Source organism: Macaca mulatta, chromosome 1 (genome assembly GCF_049350105.2).
Source record: "Macaca mulatta isolate MMU2019108-1 chromosome 1, T2T-MMU8v2.0, whole genome shotgun sequence".
Lineage (NCBI taxonomy): Eukaryota > Metazoa > Chordata > Mammalia > Primates > Cercopithecidae > Macaca > Macaca mulatta.
The window spans coordinates 85835333-85853049 of record NC_133406.1 but is presented as its reverse complement, the minus strand read 5'-3'; the positions used below and the strand labels follow the sequence as shown (position 1 = coordinate 85853049).

At 52.6% G+C, this 17717-nt stretch overlaps 1 protein-coding gene across 3 annotated transcripts; it reads right to left on the bottom strand.

Annotated features, from left to right (window-relative positions):
- Positions 1 to 1436: 1436 nt before the first annotated feature.
- On the bottom strand, positions 1437 to 17017 carry ARF1 (ADP ribosylation factor 1). 3 transcript variants are annotated; one of them, XM_015114303.2, is made up of 5 exons: positions 16865 to 17017; positions 3388 to 3572; positions 3198 to 3308; positions 2936 to 3060; positions 1437 to 2791 (listed from the first exon to the last, which is right to left on the bottom strand). In XM_015114303.2, exons 2-5 carry the CDS (start codon positions 3533 to 3535, stop codon positions 2630 to 2632), a joined length of 546 nt encoding a protein of 181 aa, XP_014969789.1. In that variant the 5' UTR covers positions 3536 to 3572; positions 16865 to 17017; the 3' UTR covers positions 1437 to 2629. The 3 variants fall into 3 exon arrangements, with proteins under 3 accessions (XP_014969789.1, XP_028684664.1, NP_001180216.1); XM_028828831.2 differs by lacking the exon at positions 16865 to 17017 and adding an exon at positions 16208 to 16788; NM_001193287.1 differs by having other exon boundaries at positions 2529 to 2791; positions 16950 to 16990.
- Between the last annotated feature and the right edge of the window lie 700 nt (positions 17018 to 17717).

Sequence of the window (17717 nt, the reverse complement as noted above, 5' to 3'; positions counted from 1 at the left end):
ATTGGAAGGTCAGTGTCGAGTTAAATGAGATCCCACTGGGAGGTTGGAGCTGGGGTCTGTCTTCCAGGAGTCTGAGGCCTGGTGATTTTTTTTTTTTTTTTAGTTTCGCTTTTGTTTCCCAGGCTGGAGTGTAATGGCACTATCTCAGCTCACTGCAACCTCTGCCTCCCAGGTTCAAGCGATTCTCCTGTCAACCTCCTGAGTAGCTGGAATTACAGGCGCCTGCCACTACTCCCAGCTAATTTTTGGTATTTTTTAGTAGAGACGAGGTTTCACTGTGTTGGCCAGGCTGGGTCTCGAACTCCTGACCTCAGATGATCCACCCACCTTGGCCTCCCGAAGTGCTGGGATTACAGGCGTGAGCCACGGCGTCCATCTGATTCTCAATGTCCTGGGGGAATGTAGTCCTCCCGTGTGTGCCCAGAGCCCCACCAAAACCCAGAGAGGGCCGAGGCCATGGAAGCGGGTGCTCAGCTGGCAATGTGGGAACCTGGGGCAGAGAGCCCTATAGTCTGTGGAGGCACAGCCTCAATTGGGTGTGGGGGTTGGGGGACTCCACCAACTGCCTGCTGCCCCAACCCCCAGGTCTGCTTCTCCCGGGCCAATGGGGTGGGTGTCCCCTCTGCCTGGCCCTAAGAAGGATCAGGGCTGTTCAGGATGTGTGTGGCCACCAGACTGCATGGCATAAAGATGGCACCTGGGCTGCATCATAGTTCACTGCAGCATTGCAGTTTTGGGATCAGAGGCATGAGCTCCCTCGCCTGGCCGATTTCTGACTTCAAAGGAAGTTAAGCAGACCTTCCTCAGGGCCCTGGCCAAGGTGTGGCTAATGTGGCTTTGACCTCTGCCCTCACCCTCACGTGGCTACTGGAGTGGAGACTGCTGTTTTGGGTGCTGTCAAGGGGGATGAAGGTTGTCGGGACTCTGCCCAACAGAAGGCAGACCTTAGACCTGCTGATGGCCACATCCCACAAACAGGTACCCCCAGACTGGCAGCTCCCCGCTGCATGGCATCTTGAGGAGAGTTGGGGGCTGTATCCACTCAGGAACCATTCCCCGGTTGGCACAAAGCACTATGTATGCTAGCGGTAGACCTGCCCCATAGCCAGTTATACAAAGCGGGTTCAGCAGCAGGCCGAGGGAGGGATGGAGGCTGAGGTCTTCCATGGTGCCTGCTGACCCCTGCCCTGTGTGGCCCAGTTCTCACTGGCTGGGCCCAACAGGACTGCGAACAGAGACCAAGGTCAGTGTGGCTAACCATGCTGGAAGAGCCTCTCACACAGACACAGAGAAGTGCCCACACACTCAGGAGGGGACATGGAGAGGGTGTGGACTCAGGTGGTGGCCCTAGGCAGTCACCTGCACTTCCTAAAGCTGGCTGATCCACCATCTCCTGGGGGCAGTATGCCTACGTGGAAGCACTGGAGAGCCGGCGAAATAGTTAAGAGATTTTATTCTAATAGCTATAATTACAGTGCTTGTTTGTCGAAATGAAAACTGAAAACAAGTATACAAAACAGTTGATTACTAATCGTGTATTGAAAGCAGTAAGAGGTTCCACGACACCAAATAGACCAGTTCTGAGGTTTCCCCAAGATAAATTTAACAGCTCCAGCTTCTTCAGTGTTTATCAAAATACAAAAGAAAAAAGTAGAGGTTGTCTTTTTCGATGGCAAATCGGACCCTTGCAGGCTGAGGGAGAGAAAGCTACATCACACACAGAGGTGGGGTGCTCCCAAGGGGCTGTGGGTCTAGGTGGACCGCCTGCCCGGCTTGCACGCGCTCCTGCTGGTGAGGCCCCAGACATCCTGCCAAAGTGTCTGAGCGAGCACGAGGGTTGGGGACGACGGACCCACTCTGGCCACACGGTGACCGAGGGACAGATGGGGCCCTGTGTCCCATAGGCTGCCTGAAGGTGAGTGGGGCGGCCTGCGGGAGAGTGGGGTGGCTGTGGGCTCCCAGCCTGGCCCCTGGGAACCGTGGGAGCACAGGGACAAGCACATGGCTATGGAATGCAGGGTGACCCAAGTACAAGCGAGTTGCGGGGATCTCTACTATGACCATGCAGAATTGATCGCGGTCTTCTGCGCCACCACATGTTCCTGAGGGGAACAGCTGGGCTGGTGACCGGCATCCAGGCCATAACTGCAAATCTATGCTAGGCGGGGTCTCCCTTCTGTGTGTTCAAGTGTTCTTGACTTGGATTCTTAACTATTTTAAAAAATGCACTGAGTTTGGGTTAAAAACCAACCACCAAAATGGATTTCAACACAGCTCTAAAGCCAAGGGCATGCCCGGCTCTCCCAACACAGCGACTCCTGGAGGCCAGGTGCCCATGGGCCTACATCACCTCTCAGCACTGAACAGTGAGTTGATTTTTCTTTTTACAATAAAAAAAGCTGAGTAATATTGCATAGGAGTACCAGAAACTGCCTCATTGGAAACAAAAACTATTTACATTAAATAAAAAGCCTGGCCGCAGGCTGCGTCTGCCACATTTACAGCACGGTGCGATGCACACGGTGACCAAACCACGGAGGCAGCTTCTGGCACTCACACCACGAGCCGCACGTTTGCCACATGAGAGTAAAGCAGAGGGCAAGAGGAGTGAGAGGGAGGGGGGTCGCATTCACTTCTGGTTCCGGAGCTGATTGGACAGCCAGTCCAGTCCTTCATAGAGCCCGTCACCGCTGGTGGCGCAGGTGGCCTGAATGTACCAGTTCCTGTGGCGTAGGGAGTGCAGCCCCAGCTTGTCTGTGATCTCAGCTGCATTCATGGCGTTGGGGAGGTCCTGGGGGAAGGAAGGGTTGGTGGGAAGAGCTGTCCCCAGGACAGAGAAAGGGGCCCCACCAGCCTCCAGTAACCCCTACCACCAGGTGCCCTGGAGGAACCCATGCTGGCGCCTCACATTACCCAGGCTGGCCCGGGCGCCTACCTGCTTGTTGGCGAACACCAGGAGGACAGCATCCCGGAGCTCGTCCTCGGCCAGCATTCTCATGAGCTCCTCACGGGCCTCGTTCACGCGCTCTCTGTCATTGCTGTCCACCACGAAGATCAGGCCTGCAAGGCAGCCAGTGTCAAATGGTCATGGGAACACAGGCCCCTTGCCGCATCTATGGGCATCGATGCTGCATCTGTGGGCTGGCCCCCCTCTCTAGAAGCAGGAGGGCCCATGGGACCAGGCCCCAGCCACTCACCTTGTGTGTTCTGGAAGTAGTGGCGCCACAGGGGCCGGATCTTGTCCTGGCCACCCACATCCCACACAGTGAAGCTGATGTTCTTGTACTCCACGGTTTCCACGTTGAAGCCTGGGTGCAGGATGCAGGGTGAGACCTTGTACCTTGGCCCAGTCCAGCCCAACCCACTCCCTGCTGGCCCCCACCTCACCTATGGTGGGAATGGTGGTCACGATCTCACCCAGCTTAAGCTTGTACAGGATCGTGGTCTTCCCCGCAGCATCCAGGCCCACCATGAGGATGCGCATTTCTTTTTTGCCAAAAAGGCCCTTGAAGAGGTTGGCGAAGATGTTCCCCATATTTGTGGACAGGTGGAAGGACACTGGCCAGGGACACCTGGAGAGACAAGGTGCTCCATGTCTGGTTCTGTGCTGCCCAGCAGCAGCTGCTCAGAGCCCACCCACCCAGGGACACACCACTGCCTCACCCCACCTCCTGGAAGCCTGCAGGGAAACAGGGAAAGAGCCCTGCCTCCCAAGCCCCCCAAATCCACCTCAGGATGGGGGCTGAGGGAAAACGGCTGAGTCAGAAATTGAGAAGCTGTTGCCCTCACCTTGGGAAGCCATCCCCACTGGCCAGAAAGGCTGCCTCATCCCAGCCTACGCAGGAGGGGACGCTGGCTGCCTGAGGACTGGCTTCCAGGTGCGTGCAAGGCTCCTCTACACCCCAACACAGACCTCACTCTGCTTCCCCACACTCACAAGGACCAGAGCACACAGTGCCAGGCCAGACACAGCAGGACACCTTCAGGGACACACTCCTATGAGGAAACACCTCGATGGGGCACGCACACCATGTGTGCCCCACACTGCAATGGTAGGGGTTCCCTCAGCAGAACACAAATATCAGGGACAGCAATTAAGTCGACTGGCTGGCACCCACCATCAGAGCCCTGCAGAGACTCCAGAAGGAAGGGCCTCCAATGCCCAGACACCTCTGTAAGGACTCTGAAGCTGTTAGGCTTTGGCCTCACTGCCCAGCGGGCACTTTCACGAATCAGGTGATTTTATTCCCAACAGGGACTTTAGAAAAAACTGGTCACTTTCTGAAACACTGACTGCTTCTTCACTGCACCCGCAGGGGGGGCTTACCCTGAGTGAAGAAGGCTTCTGCCTTCAAGAGGACATGCAAGGAGCCTGTGACCACACCCACCCCTCATCAGACCTCCTCCACCAGGGGTTCCATATGGAGGCAGCTTTTGGCTAAATCATGGCCATGACTGTCTGCTGGTGACTTTCTCATCCAGTCACCCCCGCGCACTACTTCAAGGAAATGCCTCTTCTCCATTTCTCAACATTGGCGAGGGCCCACACATGCCTGCGTGTTTCAGTGGGCGTGAACTGGCCGCCCGCGTCTGATTTGACACTGCCATCATCCCAGACGAGCCGCAGAACTCCTTCAAGCTGGATCAGTGTCCTCTGGACACTTTGCTCTTGGTTTTGAACGTGTCACCTATTCTGAAACTTAAATGAATTCTGAAATTTTTAAGGACCTTCACTGTAGTGTTCCCTTTTTGGGGATAGCCATGTTTTCTAAGCCCAGAGGAAGACCACCACCCACAGAACACAGAAGAGCCTGAATACATGCCCTCTCAGTCCACTCCTGCAACCACTGCCAATGAAGATACCAAAATGACACACACACCTTGAAGGGCAGAGAGAAAAGGGAGGAAGACCTTGGACATGATGACTGACCAGGCAGAGAAAGCTGGACCACCTGGGACCCAAGGGATGAAGCTGGGACTGTCTAGGGCAGGAATGTCCAATCTTGGCTACCCTGGGCCACAATGGAATAATAATTGTCTTGGACCACACACAAAATATACTAACACAACAGCTGATGAACCAAACCAAAACAAACCCCCCCCTCCCCAAAATATCAATGTTTTATTAGAAATTTGTGTTGGGTCAGGTTCAAAGCCATCCTGGACCACATGCGGCCTAAGGGTTGGACAAGCTTGGTCTAGGGGAGCAGCTGCAGCAGGGTTTAGGCCTGCGCTAAGCCATGACAACACACTTGAGCCATGAAATTCCAGAATAATTCCTGAGAGTCCTATATGCCCCAGCAGATCCACACACAAGCAACTGGAGCTTCATCCCCACCCCCTAAAGAGACTGCCTGTCTGCCTTTGAAAGGCCACCAACATAAGAGACCCAAATATAAAAGGAATCTGGAAGGAGGCAAGCAAGACAAGAGACTGAAGACAGAAGACTATTTTAAGATATCAACTAACGGAAACCCTAAAAGAACGTATGAAATTACGGGGTGAAATTTTTCTGTGTTCCAGAGCGGGGACCCAGGGCCGAAGCACAAAGCCAAGGACCTAGATGAGACCCACTAAAGGTTCAAGGTGGACTCCAGAATGCCCAGAGGCAAATGACACCTCTGTTGCCCCAGAGAATGGAAGACTCTGAAACAGTGCTTTCAAAACCCTTAGAACATGACCTTTAATTCTATACCCAGCCAAAGTATCCAACAAGTGTTAGGGGAGAATGAAAATAACTCCCAAACCGCAGGGCCTCAGACCTCTCACGTGCTCCCCGCAAGAAGCTCCCCCAGGGATCCAGGGAGAGGATGCAAGCCCATAGCAATGTGGAGAGAGAGCAGCAGCCTAGCCAACTCCCTCAGACTGGAGCAGGAGGTGGACACCTGCAAGAATGGGGCACACCATCTACGTGTTCTTGTATTATGGAGTTAGGCAACTCTGGGCAACGGGGAAAAACTAATGACAGGTTCGCAGGAAAAACTCAAAAACATGAAATGGAACAAAAAGAGGGCCTTTTATGAGTTACTCCAGGAAAACATATGGTGGACGATACTCAGGGAGTCCTGATGTTATTACTGGGGTGTTGGAAAGCTAAGGCAAGGGTGTGTGGTGTCAAAGGCTTGTTAACTTTACAAGTTAACAAGTCTAGAAGGACTTGACCCCAGCACTGTCCACGATCCACACATGCCGGCGCTTGGGAGAACTGCAGCTCACTGCAACCTCCCAGGCGCGATCTCGGCTCACTGCAACCTCCGCCTCCCAGATTGAAGAGATTCTCCTGCCTCAGCTTCTGGAGTACCTGGGACTACAGGCACGTGCCACCATGGTCAGCTAATTTTTTTTTTTTTATTTTTAGTAGACACGGGGTTTCACCATGTTGGTCAGCCCACCTGGGTCTCCCAAAGTGCTGGGATGACAGGAGTGAGCCACCGTGACTGGCATTTTTTTTTTTTTTTTCCCCCTAACAGACCAAAGCATTAGAGTCCCCAGAGGAGGGAAGCAGCCCTGCAAGGGAATGGCAGAACCAGGAGGGCTGAACCTCAGGTGTCAAGACATCAGCACAGACAGCGTAGTTTCTCCCTCCCACAAGCACATCTGTGGCCCTGCTGCACACATGGGCAGAGGGTGGCTGGCACATCCTGCCTTGGCACATTCCAGCATCCCCACAGGACCCTGGACCTGGCAGCCCCTGCACCATTTACTGCTTCTGTGACAGGTGGAGACCCAACAGAGTCTAGGACGAGGGAGAAAGATCCACAGCAAACCCCACTCTCAATTCCAGGGCCTAACTTGTGTCATGCCCAGGCCAAGTGCTGTCACCCTTTCTTCCACCAGAGTTCCCCACACACAAGCCAAAACCCTCTTTTCAGGTTCATCGGAATTATCCTGTGGTAGCAGCAAACCCTGGCTTTCTCAGAGCCTTCCTGCTTGTACACGATGGGACCCCTCACACTATGAGAGGAGGGCTGCCCAGCAGGAGGATGCCAGGAGCCGCCAGTGGCTACTTCTCTTTCCTGACCACGCTGTGGGCTCCAACTCTGGGGAAAAAAAGTCTTTTAGGAAAAATGTTTTTTTCTTCAGTGAGGACCAGAGACCAATGGTTAAGGTGGCCTTCAGGCATTACACCAGAGAACAGGACAGTCACCTCTGGCAGCTACATTCCCTGACACCTCACTGAACGGGGTGGGGAGAAATGTAGCTCTGTGAGTTCACATCCGTTTTGTGTCTATGAATGGATCCAACCAAAATGGCCCAGATGCACAGGGGAGCCAGTGCCTCTGTGGCCTGTACCCAGACCACCAGCCAGTACTATCCTCGGTCCCTTGCAGATCTCAGGGATGCTTTGGCATGAGTCAGGGAAAGGAACAGGCTCAGGCAGAAGGTAGATCATTTTCTCCAAACTGTCAGAGCTGGTGTACATCACAGAATCTCTAAGTGACCTGAACTGACAAGAACCAACAGAAAGACAGAGATACCTCCAACCTCTAGCACAGGACAAACAAACTCCAGGTCCAAGATTCTATTCCGCTGACTGACATCCACAAATGGGGCTCACATGATGTGTGCTCTGCTTACATGGAAAGCCAGTGACATCCAGAGTTCACTTTTTGAGACAGGGCCTCACTCTGTCACCCAGGTTGGAATTCAGCGGTTCGATCACAGCCCATTGCAGCCTTGAACACCTGGGCTCAAGCGAACCTCCCACCTCAGCCTCCCAAGTAGCAGGGACTGCAGGGGCACGCCACCACGCCTGGCTGATTTTTAATATTTTCTATAGACAGGGTCTCGCTATCCTGCCCAGGCTGGTCTTGAATTCTTGGGCTCCAGTAATCCTCCTGCCCTGACCTCCACAGTAGTTAGAACTGTGTCAAGTTCACTGACAGATAAATTACACACATCTTTATAGTTCATAATCTCAATTTTACTTTCTAAGCTGAGGAAACTGAACAAAGTCGATGACTTCCCGAAGGGACTCATGTACATTATACAACATTTTAAGGATTTCTGAGGAACAGCAGCCTTTCAACAGTCATACATATAGTGTAGATGATCAATTTCGTGAAAGCCTGTGTTCATTTCCCACACGAGGATTTTCATTTTAAGAGAGTCCTTAAAATGAAATGCAATATGGCCATTTATTCTCACCTGCACAAGCTGCTGCTTGTTTACCACAGCAGCCAAATAAAGCCTATGGTCATCAGTCTACCCACCAGCCAAATGCTCCATTTCTGTAGGCCTGACATTTTTCTGCAACTGAGCACTGAATTACATTTTGTCACTATTTTACCAAAACTCATGTAAAGGGAAAACTAAATGTGCCGATAATGGTGACAGGCAGACACATCTCACAAGCCAGCACAATTGTGACACAGGTGCGAATCAAAAAGCATGATCAGAGGGGAACACACACGACTGAGACACTCTATGGACCCAATTATGTTGAAGAGACTTGCAATCATGCAGACTGAGACAAAAGAACAGCACACACATTCTAGAACTCTCATTCTGGCCTGCATCTGAAGGCGAGTCCCGCTGAGTCTGCTGGTTTTTTTTTTTTTTTTTTTAAAGTTTCAGGATGTTTTTAGAGGAGCTCATTAGGCATTACAACTTGATGCAGTGACCCCACAAGCCATTAGGAGATGACGGTCCCCTCTAACACATCTGCTGCTGGCCTTGAGTTAAGGGAGGGCATTATCTATCAGTTCTTTCAGGTGGGGCAATCAGTGAAATTCAGTTTAGATCACTGTTTGTCAGCTTAAGATTCAAGGTGATACCTTAAATCAGTTTGTGTACTGACAGCTAGAAATGAATTCCATTTTTGTGATTCCACCTCATGGACTGAGTTCTAGGACTACAGCTAATGTGAACACCAAAGAGTCACTGCCCACTAACTGCTTATTTGTGTATTTCTTGCTTCTTGGTATTTGTGAAGTGTTACTTAACTGTCCTCAAAGCACCTCACCAAACATAAGCCCTTCTGAAATATGCAGATGCACAGCTCTGAGCACACACCAGGTAGGCTCCCAGGGCTTCTGAGGGCAGTGTCTTATGACCCCTGACCACAGCTACAATGAGGGACTTGCGCTGGCTATGCATACAGCATCATGGCAAACGCTGTCCAGTCCTTTGTGCTGCCCCTGCCCTGCTCTCTCAGTGATGGGACTCTGGTCTGTCACTGAGCACAAGGCCCTCTAGAATAAAACCCATGTTTCCTGGCCTCCCTGCAGCTGTGCAAACCCTGTGAGTCAGCTTTGTCCACGGATGCCTACACAAGGACATGGAAGGGGCAGCAGAGCCTGGGGCCTACCAGTATTTCTACTCTGGCAGGCAGGGTGCAGTTGGCCTCTACCTGGCCCCCAGTGCAGTGGCTGACAGACTGGTCACTGGGAAAACCAAGACCAGAAATGCAAATCCACATTAGCCCACAACACTGAAACTCACAACACAAGCTGAGAATGAGGAACCTGCAGGGATTTAACACTGCAACGCCAAACAGTTAAGAAACTACAGCATCCCTGCTGTGCAGGTGACAGATGCAGGGAGAATACTTCAACCAGCCCTGTCCCCAGGGCCAAAGAACCAGCAGTTTGAGGTCAGTTTGGTGCCTACAGGGGAGACCCTGTCTCCACAGGGCTTCTGACCAGAACCCCAACTCCTAGGTGAGGTGCCAACGCCCTGGATCATGGCCCAGCCCAATTCTGCCAGGAGCCTATGCCGTGCCCAAGGGCTCTTCCAACTTGAGGGGAGGCACTCCCAGGGGCCTGGGCCCTAGTGATTCACTCTAAACAGCATGCTAAACAGCGAGTGACTGTGATGGTACAGCACCAAGTCAAGAGGGCAGGATGAGTGTCCATACCCCAACCATCTGCTAGCAGTGCATTCCCCTGTACCTCACATGGAGGCCGCTGGTTCCAGCAATGACCAGAGGCCGAGTCCACAGTGCCCATCTCGGCATGGTCAGCGCAGACATGGCAGAGCTATCTGATGTGACAATGCTACCCTGGTTTTCAGGGGAGTGCCAAGAACCCAGGAAGAGAGGGTGAAAGGGCCTCTGACCTCTGCTGGGAAGTAAATCTCATTTATTCAGCTTTGCCAGTTCACTTCCTGAACTACACACTGACCACCGACATGCTGGGCACTGAGCTACTGCCAGGCGCTGTTTGGGGTGAACATGGGCCCACCCTTGTGTGGGGCCGAGGGATCCAGCGCTCTGAAGGCCCCTTTCCACATCACTTGAAAAAAAAAATGGGGAACTGGAACAGCACACTGCTGGTGTTGCTGTCATAAACTGGGAGAGCAAGTTGCTCCTTCCTCCAACCACTGGGGGGGGAGGGGGGCCCTTGCAGCTTCTCCATACTAGGTTAAAGAAACTTAATGCAGTGGCTGCACCAGTGATTGAGCCAATGCCTAAAACTTGATTTCTGCCTTCAAGAAACTTTCATTTTTAAAATGTGGGCTGAGGGGAAACACCACACAAGGACTTGCTCTTCCAGAGGAATCAAAAGCAAAGTGCAACAATGGGAGTGGGAGCCATCACCAGGTTTCCCCCAGCTTTGGGATGAGCACTGCCTTGCTACCCCACCCCACCCTGGTCAGACATGTAAAGAGACAGGGACACCCCCCACAGGCCCTGGGAGGCCACCACCCTTGCAGGAAATCCTCGCTTCTGGATGTACTCCAGAAGGTAAGAGAAAGGCACACCCCAGGGACACACTCTGGGGACCTCCGCTCAGGTGACCTAGGTCTCACACACACGCTGGCATCTGCCCTGCTCTCCAGGTGATGGTGGCCCCTACACAGTGACCCCATATTTCTCTTCAAGGCTTTAGACCCTCCTCCCAATTCCTGCCCCTTGACAGCCAGCTTTGCTGCCGAAACCCCCCACCCAAACCCAACAAGCATTCTCCACTGTGATGCGAGTAACCTCCCTCCTGCTCCCCAGGCAAGAAGAACCCTGTCTCCAGCCTCCTCCTGCGTGCTCTCAGCACAGCAGTCAGCCAGGTGACCCCATGCTCTGCTCAGAGCTGCCCCACGGCTGCTTCCAGATCAGGTCCTTGCAACAGGCTGCCTTGGTCCACAACATAATGCCCACACTGTGCTCTAAATGCTGCCTCTGGCAACCCAAAAGGAAGTGGAGACAGCATCCCAGCACTCGCACAAGATGGCAGAGAACCACTGCTCTGCCCCAACTATGATGCAACGGGGAGTAAAGGAAAGTGACTTCACAACTACACTAGAGGACCAAAGGTGGCAGCCACAGAACCACCCTTACCAGGCTGCTCATGCACGGACACCTCCAACCTCAAGAGCAAGCTGTGTCCATGAAGCAACTACTGTAGTTTTTCCTTCTGGAAACCGAATTCTTGCTATGATTCTGAAGGGAACAATATACAATCATCTTTGATTTATAAGGTGACTCTGTTCCTGAAACTTCAGAACACCTGTTAAAACTATGCACAAAAAAAATTTTTTTTTTTCATATTTATAACAGGTCTAGGACATAGGTCTAGGTCATCTGGGACATTAGATGACCTCCCCTACATGAAGGTCAGACAGGAAGTGTTCTTGCCACTGCCAAAGGTGCCAGTGCTGCCACCCAAAATGCCCCCCCAGATTCCCCAAATCCTTTTTCTGGGGATCGTAGACCCCCTCTGAGGGCCACTGCACACCCCAGCAGGCTTCCCACCCAGTATGCACCCTGTTCCTGGCAGGTCTCCAAACTCAGCCAGTGCATCCGCCTCAGGGATTCTGCCCTGATTGTCCCAGGCCACTCCACTTCTCTGCTCACATGGCACCTGTCAAATGACACTTAGCCCCTTCCGGATGGTCCTGGTATCTCCCTGCCTTCCCTCCACCAGTGTGGGTGGCTCTGTGTGGCACTCACTGTCACAGCCCCTGCCCCCGTGGAGCCTCATGCTCATCAAGTAGGGCTTCCTTTGCCCAGAACAGGCCTTCCTCCCCAGCCTCCCACCCTCTTCCGCCGGGCACTGCACAAGTGACTCACCACCAAGGAGAGGAGAAAACAATGGCAAAGGAATGTTTATCAGGCCCCTAGGGCTCATGAAGATCAACTGTATACATCTGCAGATGTGCTTTCCCTAAAAATTAAGTTTGTCACGAAAAACCTATCATGTCAACAAGGAATTTCATGCTGTTTAAAAACTGTACTCACGTGTGGGTTAGTCTGAACATTCATTTGACTGTAAAAATGTGGAAAAATGGGGTTGAAGATGCTGAAGGCAAAAAAGTGTGGCAGCTCAGTGATGTCAGACACCACAAGAGGGATGCATGTTCAAAATCTGTTTTCTAAACCTGCCCCCAGGTCCTCAGCTGGTGAGTAGGTATACATTTTTTTTTTTTTTTTTTTTTTAAGAGCTAAGATTCTTGCTCTGTTACTCAAGCTGGAGTGCAGTGATATGATCACAGCTCACTGCAACCTTGACCTCCTAGGCTCAAGTGATCCACTCTCCTGCCTCAGCCTCCCAAGTAGATTGCACTACACAGGTGTGAGCCACAGTGCCTGGTTAATACAAATATTTTAAGGAATATGTCACCACCAAAACTGCCAGATGTATTCATAGTATTTTAAATATAAATCAATAAATTTGATTAGTGAGTGAGCAACTGCATTCCCATCTACAGAAGGTACGAAGCACAGGCACATCTAACCGCCTGCATTCCCAATCCTCAGGATAAGTCTAGATGATATCTAGCAATAGTCCTCTTGACCATTTATACCTAAATCAAACCTATAAAATACTTAAAAGTTTCCCGTATAGTGTATATGGTACTGCAAAAATAACTTGCTGTGTGACACAAATGGAAAGATGTCTCATATCTAGCCATGCTACCACTGGAAGTCCTTTGGAAATGAATCTTTCTAGCTTGCTGGCATCCCTTCAGGGAGTAAAAACTATTTTAATACATTCTGCCTAGAAGATTTTCAAAACACACTATTTTGAGGACACAGGAAAACCCAAACTCAGTTTCTCACACACTCTTATAACACAGGTCGCTTCTCACACCACATGAGCAGGGGTTTCTCCACACATGCCAAGTAAGCAACCAGTTCTGCGTTCTGCAGCAGACACCGGATAGGTGTCCTTTAATTCAGTTCAATCCTGACACTGTCCACCTGGAGGCAATCACAAGCTCCAGGTTATTTTACCTGTGCTTCTGGACAACCATCTATAAATCAGGGTTCCCATAACTCCTTCCCCTTGGGTTCAATTAATTTGCTAGAGTGGCTCACAGAACTCAGAAAAACACTAAAGTTTACTGGTTTTTCATAAAGGATATTACAAAGGATACAGATGGAGAGATGCATAGGGTGGGGTATGAGGGAAGAGACACGGAGCTACCTTGCCCTCCTGGGCGTGCCACCCTCCAGGAACCTCCATGAATTCAGCTTTCTGGAAGCTCTCTGAAAGCCCAGGCAGGCCTTTTGGGTATTTCCCATCAACAAGGAATTTCATGCTATTTCAGAATTGTACTTAAGTGTGGTTCAGTCTGAACATTCCTTTGTACAAATGTGGAAACACGGGGCTGTAGATGCTGTTAACTACTGAAGGCAAAAGTGTGGCTTCATGATATTAGTGTGATTGATTAAATTATTGGCTACTGGTGACCAGCTCAATCTTCAGTCCCTCTCCACTCTGGGGAAATTGGAGGGTGGGGCTGAAACCCTCTAATCCTACCTTGGCCCCGTGACTAGCCCTACCCTGAAGTTTCGTAGGGGCTGCCCGTCACTGGTCAACTCATTAGGGTACAAAAAGACATCATCACTTTGGAGATTCCAAGTATTTTAGTAGTTGTATGGCAGGAAATGGGAGGCAGGCCAGATATGTATTTTGCAATCCACAACTACAGACTTCTAACTTCCTGAAATGTTCATGGACTGAATCAAGTCTCCCGTTCACTTCATGCTGTACACTAACAGTGAGCCCTGGGCCTCCGGGGTGTGGGAGAACGTCTGCCTTCTAAACAGAATCATTCTCAATTGCTGTGCCTGTGAAAATCTGCCTTTTATGCTTTCCCTGTCTCTTCTCTTGATGTCATTTAGGCTTTTCCTGTTATCAGGGCCTGTAAGAAGCACCACCTTTCCCAGTCTGTTGGCTGACAACCGGCTGCAAGCCCTTGTTACCACTGTGTGAGAACCAGGAAACCAGGATTAGTCAAGGACATTATGGCTAATCAGCCAGCCTTACTGTCTTCTCATCCCTGTAGATGGTTGAGTGACAGGACCCTGGGGGAGGACCTGAGAGCCTCTTGGGAACAAAAAACATCCAGGACATGTCTGTCAAGTTGCTAACAAGGTCATCTGACCCACCTGAGAATGTGAAACTACCTTCCAAGACGGTGCTGGGCACCTGCACAGCTGTAAGGTGATAAGTGCAACTATGCCTTAAAGAGTTTATAACAACCACAGGAAAATACGAACCTGAGGATGAAGGCAAATCCTGGAATCCCAACATGAAGGGGCTAAACCTTTTCCAAAAGACCACTTCAGATGCTACAGGCAGGATACCCCTACCAACCAACCACACCAATGAGGAGCAGGCACAACACAGAAAACACAAGTTCTCATAATTTAAGATCCCCACTGCAAGGCCTTTTCCTGTTTCTCTCCCAATTACCTCTGACAGTGCACTCTACTTCCTTTCACCCTCTTGAGTTTACCGAGGTGAAAGGTCAGGGGGAGAGGACAGAATGCCTATGAGAGACAGTATGGGCCTGCCAGCCCAGGCTGGCTGCAGCCTCTTGCTCAAGAGAATGGTCACAGCTCAGGAAGAAGTGTGTACAAAAGCTTGGTGAGCATGGCCTGTGAGTAAGAGCTGGTTTAAATACACCAATGAGACATTTAATTTGAAGAATCTAGAAAAAACTGCTTCAACTCTCTGAAACCACAGTCATATACTTTGCGTGTGAACTTGCACAACAGGTTTTTTTCTCTTAGTTAGGTCTACTTCTATGATCACTGCAGCAGCTGACAGTCCATATTAAATTTTACTGAAGTGAAAAATGAAAGGCCAAATGCATCTTCGAAGCTATAGTTTCAAGCCTGTCCAGTCTGTAGGGGCAGATGAGCAGGTGAAGATGTCTGAATGTCCTCTCCATATTGTGCAAGAGGTACAGCGCATAGCTAGACTACATGATGTACAAAATCAGAACTGTGAGGGGCACAGAACCAGTTTTTGCTTTTCACTCACAGTCATTCTGTGACTCAGCTGTTGTCCAAACCAACTGTTTCAAATCTTTTTCAACTAGCAAATCTGAAAAACTGCCTGACAGGCAACAGCATATTCCTACTGCTGCAATGATTTGGATTTATTTTCAACAAGATACACCTAAAGACAAGTGACAGATATTCTCCGGTCTACCAACATGTGAAAACGTGGACAACACACCTCTAACAATGTGGCCAATCAGATGTGTATACTAACATTTATACTACTCAATTCTTCTCAATTTTGGACCCAGCTAATAGTACGGCATTTCAGGACCTTATGGTTCTGGCTACCTTGGTAGTGCTGGTGAAAATTCAAATTAAATGAGGACATCATCCATGCAGTCACACGTGTTAGACAATGGCTAACGCAAAAGCAGAGGGCCACAGGGGCCGCACACAACCGCACCTCGGCATCTCACACTCCTCCCAACACACTGCGGAAAACGCCAGAACCACCAGCCTTGCAACAACCGGCGGCAGAGAAAACTGCTGACCACTAGTTCTGAAACAAGAAATACAACTGCCCACTCCAATAGGGGCAGTGGCACCAACTCTACAGCTCTAAACTAGGCGGCGACTTCGGGGACCATCCAAAGACTCCGACCTCCCTTCTTTTTCTGCCCGCGATTCCGAGCGCATTTCTGCTCAATTCCTGCAAAGCAGCAACTGGCTGCCTGGACGGAAAGGGAGTCCGCCAGGAAGTGCCGTCGGAATGGTTATCTAACACTCTAGGTGCGCACGGCTGTACAGACCCAATCTCACAAGCCGTAACCACCCAGGCTGTGCCCCGAGAGAGCGCTGGGGCCGGCCTCTGCGGCCTAGAGTCTACGAGCAGGTCGTTCCGCAGGCAAGTTAAAGATTCACCAGCTCAAAAGAGGCCTTCTTATCTACTGCCGACAACGTCAAGGAAACCACCCTGGAGTTAAAGCGAACATCGACCGGCCCTCTGGAAGCCACCGGAGACTTCATACTGACCCCAAATCGCGTCTCACTGTTGTGAAGGGAGGCACTCTGGGCTTCCCCGGAGGTCCACGCATTCCGTTCAGCAGACAGGGAAAGGCGCAGGGTCCCTGTCCACTGCCCGCCCGCTCGCTCTCACCGCCCCTGACCCAGTGCCTTCCTCAGAAGAAACACGAACTGGATGGAGTCGGGAGGCGAAGGTGCAAGCCCCCACCACCTACGTGACCTTGACGGTGTCTTGGGGCCGCCTGAGCCTCAGTTTCCCGGTCCCCGAGGCAGCGGTCCGCCCGGATGCCGCTCGCTAGCCTGTACTCGGGTGGAGGAGGCCCCACAACCCCCACCGGCCCCCGAGACCGCTAACCCCAACCCTCCACGCGCGGGCGGCCTCGGGAAACGTGAGGGGCAGAGGTGAGGGAAGCAGGAAGCCCAGGTTTCCTGGAGAAGAGCCTGGCGTCCCGGCTGACTTCCGGGCGACGGGCGGGGGCAGGGACTGGCAGAGGAGGACAAGGGGCCGCGGGCGACTCCGGGAACCTGTGAGGGGCGCGAGGAGCTCACCGACCCGCCCGCCCTCCCAGCCCCGACTCCCCAGCCTCAGCCCGGCCCGTCCTCGTCCGCCCCCGGCCCGGCCCTGTCGCCGCCGCCGCCGCCGGGATCGAGGTGCCCTTCGCGAACCTCAAGTCGCCCCGAGGCCAGTCCCCAGACCCCGCCGGCTCCAACTTGTGTGCGGCCCACACCGACCCGCGCCCCTCGCCCTCACCTCAGAAGCTGCTGCTTCGAGCCAGGCGTTGGTTTCGCTCCCACAAGATGGCGGCTCTGACGGCGGCCACGTCAGCGCCTGCGGGCGCGGGGAACGTCGGGTAAGAGGCGGAGACGCCGGGAGCTCCGCCCCCCGTGCGCCCGCGACGCAGGCGCGCTGGCTCCAGAAGGGCTGCAGGGGGCGGGGCCGGGGACACCCAGCCCCGGGCCGAGGTCCTAGCTCGCGCGCGCCTTAGGGGTGCGCACCCGTCTGCGCCTGCGCCTGTGAGTCTTCCGAAAAGACACCTTGTGGCTGCCACACGCCCGTTTGGCAGATTCGGAGACTGAGGCCCGGGGGGCTGCTGCAGCAACTGGAGCGGCGGGGCCGGGTTGCCACCCTCCTCCTCCCCGACCCGGCAGTCACCGCGAGCCCTCGGGGACCGCGTGAGGACTGGGGTGCGAGGCGCCCCTTCGCTGGGATTGGGGTCCCTGGCTCCCAGGCTGCGCGGGTCCGTGTGCCCCGGCCCTGTGGAAACCTGTGGCACTCGCGGGGCCTCGGCGGAAGGTCCGAAGGAGGGAGGCCTGCTATGTCCCCGCACTGGCCTCGGCGCCCCGGCGGCCGCAGTGACTCGCGCGGGCTCATGCCTGGGCTCATGCCGGGGAGTTGGCTACAGATGAAGCAAAGGAGGAGGTGGCCTGGGGACCCCGGGGGGAGGCCGGGGCTGTGGGGGTGGTGCCCAGAAGGGAGGTCACAGCGGTCTCTAATGAGCTGGCCTTTCAGCTGAGATCC

Coding starts and splice junctions, on each gene's coding strand:
- ARF1 (XM_028828831.2), bottom strand. CDS start 16,269: ATGCGTGGACCTCCGGGGAAGCCCAGAGTGCCTCCCTTCACAACAGTG. Junction 3,573..16,207: donor ACAGTGAGACGCGATTTGGG/GTCAGTATGAAG, acceptor TTGTCTCTCCAG/GTGTCCCTGGCCAGTGTCCT. Junction 3,061..3,197: donor CTACTTCCAGAACACACAAG/GTGAGTGGCTGG, acceptor GCTGCCTTGCAG/GCCTGATCTTCGTGGTGGAC.